This window comes from Halyomorpha halys, unplaced genomic scaffold (assembly GCF_000696795.3).
Source record: "Halyomorpha halys isolate HHAL.00 unplaced genomic scaffold, Hhal_1.1 Scaffold1831.1, whole genome shotgun sequence".
NCBI classification, from domain to species: domain Eukaryota; kingdom Metazoa; phylum Arthropoda; class Insecta; order Hemiptera; family Pentatomidae; genus Halyomorpha; species Halyomorpha halys.
In genome coordinates this window covers 90318-94602 of record NW_027108268.1, presented here as the reverse complement: position 1 = coordinate 94602, position 4285 = coordinate 90318, and the positions used below count along the sequence as shown (strand labels likewise).

General features: G+C 42.7%; 1 protein-coding gene across 2 annotated transcripts in view; it reads right to left on the bottom strand.

Moving 5' to 3' along the window:
• Positions 1–6: 6 nt before the first annotated feature.
• LOC106690711 (17-beta-hydroxysteroid dehydrogenase 13) overlaps positions 7–4285 on the bottom strand; it is a 26744-nt gene continuing 22465 nt past the window's right edge. For both annotated transcript variants that reach the window (XM_014436232.3, XM_067046632.1), the window contains one exon: positions 7–283. In XM_014436232.3, the coding sequence (XP_014291718.1) occupies positions 139–283 (145 nt within the window). In that variant the 3' untranslated portion in view covers positions 7–138. The remainder of the gene's footprint in view (positions 284–4285) is intronic.

The window sequence follows — 4285 nt, the reverse complement described above, 5'->3', positions numbered from 1 at the left end:
ATTTTCAAAAATACTAGAAAGTTATCACTTAAAAACTTAATTCAATATATGTAGTATTATCACTGGTTACACTGTAATTCTATGATGTATACACATTCGCATCATTCATTTAGAATATTGTCCAGAGTTCACTCAGTACTACTGTCCATTTACGTTATCTCTAAAAGAACATTTCTTGACAAGATCATTCCATGGCAGATGTTTCTGTTGCTCGTCATTTGGTAGGGTCCACTTTTCAAATAAAAGTCTCATGAGTTTGGTTCCTGTTCGTGATGGCATCATTCTATAACATATTGAAGAAGAAAAAATAAATTCACAAGTATTCTTCAAGGAAAGGATGTTCTGTTGTGGATTGAGGAATCCACACATTCACCAACTACTGAACTTCCCTTCAATGATTTAGTTTATACTACGATTCGATCGTACAATGATATATTTAAATTTTATGTAGGATCTTTATGATTTAATTGGACCTCCATGATATGTTCAGAAGAGCAATTATGTATCAGATAACCAAGTTTAAGTGTGAAATGGTATTCGTATAGGAGGTGAGGTTCAGAGGTCCGTTTGTGATGCGAAGATTAAAAATAACCTCTACACATTCTGGAGAGGCTCTTTCAATATAAAATAAATCATTAAATCAGCGATAACCTCCTTTCTTCAATAATAATAAAAAATACTTTGAAATATTCTATTAGGTTTTCTTCTCTACATTTGTTGCTTAGTAACTATAAAAAACCACACCTTGGGATTCAAGACTCCAAGGATCAAAACCATGCATCACCCCAATAATGACACCATTTAACATGAATTCTTTAAACATATTTTCTATTTAAAGAAATGCATTCAACTTTTTTGAGACAGATAATTAATTCTTGTTATAAATTATTATTGAAAATAATATCAATATAAACTTCGTATAAACTTCAGGTATTATTTGTATATACCTTTATAAATCTTTTATAATTAGATATTCAAGTTTTATTAAAAATCACCCTATATCTCACACACACACAACCACAGAACCAGCGCTGATAGGGAATTCGAAAGCGGGTTCCCCGGCGTCGTCATCATACGACCGCAGTGCTGCAATGGTGGGAGACTTGGCCATTGCAGCATCTAATGCCACAAGACTAACCACAACAGAGGTGATGCAGAATCTTGGGAGCAAAATTAAACAGCTTCTCTCCTTCATTCGCACCTAGAATAATGTCCATGGTAAGATAAGGAGTTTCGCATGAGAAATCCAACTATACTTTGAAAAGTTGGAAATAGCTGCCCTCCCAATCGAAACCGCAGACGGCCATACCCAAACGAAGGAGATAAGTCCACCCAGGAAGAATGCTGTTAAATCAGAAGGTACAGTAACCACACCTTCTTTGGCGGGTGGAAAAAAGAAGAAAACCGCACAACCCAATGCACAAGTGGTGCATCATAATGTAGATCGCCCACAAAGAACTAATGCAGCTCAACGTGGAGAACAACAGGAAGAGCTATGGCAAGAGGTGAGGAAAAGATCGAGGAAGAAACCTCGCCCTAAGCCACCGAGGCCTGGTACTGGTATTGGTATTTGGTGGGGGGAACAAGGCGGCAAGTGGGCCTGTGGGTCCTTTTTGTCAACCCCTGACGGCTACCTAGGTTGCCGCCACATACTAACCAAGGTGGGAGTGTCAAGATTCATTCTTCGGGACCGCCGAAAAATGAATCTTTAACTGCCCCAGGTGGGAATCGAACCCACAACGTTCCGGCCCCCAACCTGCACGGCCGTCACGTCCCTCCACCGAGGCCTGATGCAGTAATTATAAAAATACCAGAGAGCCAGTTCTACTCAGATGTCCTGGGAAAGGTGAGATAAGAACCGGTGAAGGTGGAAATGGCCGCTTCAATCACAAAGGTCCGGAAAATTAATAAAGGTGACCTCTTACTCCAACTGGAACGGAAGAAATAGCAGCCTCTTGCTTTACTAAAAAGCTCAAGGGAGGGTGTGCTTGGCGAAGGGGCAGAAGTGCGGACTTGGACGGAGGAGTCCCTTTTCGAGCTTCGAGATGATCTCACCACCAAAGAGGAGATTGCGGAGGCCTTGAAACCTCTCCTGGGTGAAGATTAAGTTCCCACCACAGCAGTTAAATCTATCCGTCAAGCCTATGGAGGTACACAGAGAGTGGTTAGATCACTTCCCGTTCTCCAGGCTTGGAAGATTATGGTTCATGGAAAGGTTCGAGAAGGATTGGTTGTTAGCCGTATACGCGAAAAACTTCCAAAATGCTTCCGTTGCTGGGAGTACGGACACATAGCTCGGAATTGTGTTGGAAAGGACAGGACCTCCCTAGGTCGAAACTGTGGTAATGCAGGTCACAAAGCTAGTGATTGAGACCAGAAACCTGAATGCGCATAATGTGCAGGAAATGGAGATGCTGACAACCTCAGCGGAAGTAGTAATTGTCCAGCTTTCCGTTCAGCATTGAGAACAATGATGCAAATCCAATAACATCGGAGATGAGAATACTCCAACTGAATTTGAACCATTGTGAAGCTGCACAGGATCTTCTTTATCAAACAGTACATCGACGTCACTATTCTCTGCGAACAGAGAGGACATCGCCTCGGACCAAGAAAATGGCAGGGAACAAGGATTGGATGGAATTCCTAATGTGGCTCTGAAGGTGGATCTCAGGAAATAGCCAGATATTTTCATTGATCTCTTCAGTTCTTGTATTCATGAAGGCTCAATTCCGAAACCTTGGAAGATACAGCGCCTTGTACTTATTCCAAAGAGTAAAGGAAGACTGGAAGACCCGTCAACCTATCGTCTATCGGATACTATGGGTAAGGCATTCTGAAAAATCCTTTTCCTCAGGCTACAAGAGTTACAAGAGTTCCACGGAGGGAGTTTATCGTCTCTCACGGGTTCAATACGCGATAAAGAGCGATCCACAATAGATGCTGTAAGATTGGTAGTCGAGATGGCCCACTCAGCAATTGCAGGAGCAAGGTGGAGGAGAGGTGCTAAGTGTTATGCAGCAATCATCACTCTAGACGGTAAAAATGCTTATAACACTGCAAGATGGACCTGTATAGTAGATTTCCTACGGACTATGGTGGTGCCAGCCAATCTTATGAGAGTTCTCACAGACTACTTCAAAGACAGAGTTCTGTTTTATTTTTCAGACATTGGGCTAAGGAGATACAAGGTGACTGGTGGTGTCCCACAGGGCTCGGTATTAGGGCCTCTTCTGTGGAACGTCATGTATGACGCAATCTTCAAATTGACAATGCCGGAGGGAGCCACAGTTGTAGGATTCGCAGATGACGTTGCTGTTGTAATGACGACAAAGCACTTAGAGTTACCCTCATCGCAAACCAGGCTGTTGCTACGGTCCGAGGTTAGCGGTAGGTCATCAGCGCCAAATCTGCTAAAGTAGCATCGTTTTTGTCACGCCTGATGCCAAACGTTGGATATCCCAGAGAAAGTAGCCGAGGGCTCCTTAATACTGTTGTTCCCTCCATTACGTTATATGTAGCCCCGATTTGGAACGAAGCGATGTTTACCAAATCATACAGGAGAAAATTGGTTTCAGTTTATCGCAGAGTTTCTTTAAGGACGGTTAGTGCTTTTCGAACTGTTTCCTACGAAGCGGTTTGCGTGATGGTCCGAATGCCGCCTGTGTAACTCATGTTGAAGAAAGAAGGACGACGCTTACACGTTTCCAGAGAGGAAGAGCGAAAAATAACCATCGACCAGAGGCAGCAACGATTATTGGGAGGCTTATTGGGACGACTATTATTGGGAGGCTGCAGATTCCGGAAGGTGGACTCGCAGGTTAATACCCGATATGGGCACGTGGTATTGCCGCCAGCATGGTGAGGTGGATTTTTGCGTAACCTAATTGTTGACCGGACTTAGATGCTTTAGAACCTACCAGTTCCGCTTCAAACTGGACAATACCATAGAATGCCCTGGATGTCAGACTGTCGAGGAAACCGCGGAGCACGTATTTTTTACTTGCATTCGCTTTGCAGCAGAAAGAAGTGAATTGGAGAGAGTGTGTGGAGGACGCATCATACCAGAAAACGTGGTGAGCTATATGCTCCTCTCAGAACAGCACTGGAACGCAGTGAAGAGATTCACCACAGTTGTCCTCAAGAGGATGAGAGAAGAAGAGAGGAATACTATTCAACACAAAGTGTAAAACTGCTATTTTGGTAAATATCCCGACCAGTAATAAAGTAAAAACATAAAATGTTAGATTTATTTTTTATTAATATAGTTGTTTGAGAGTGGTTT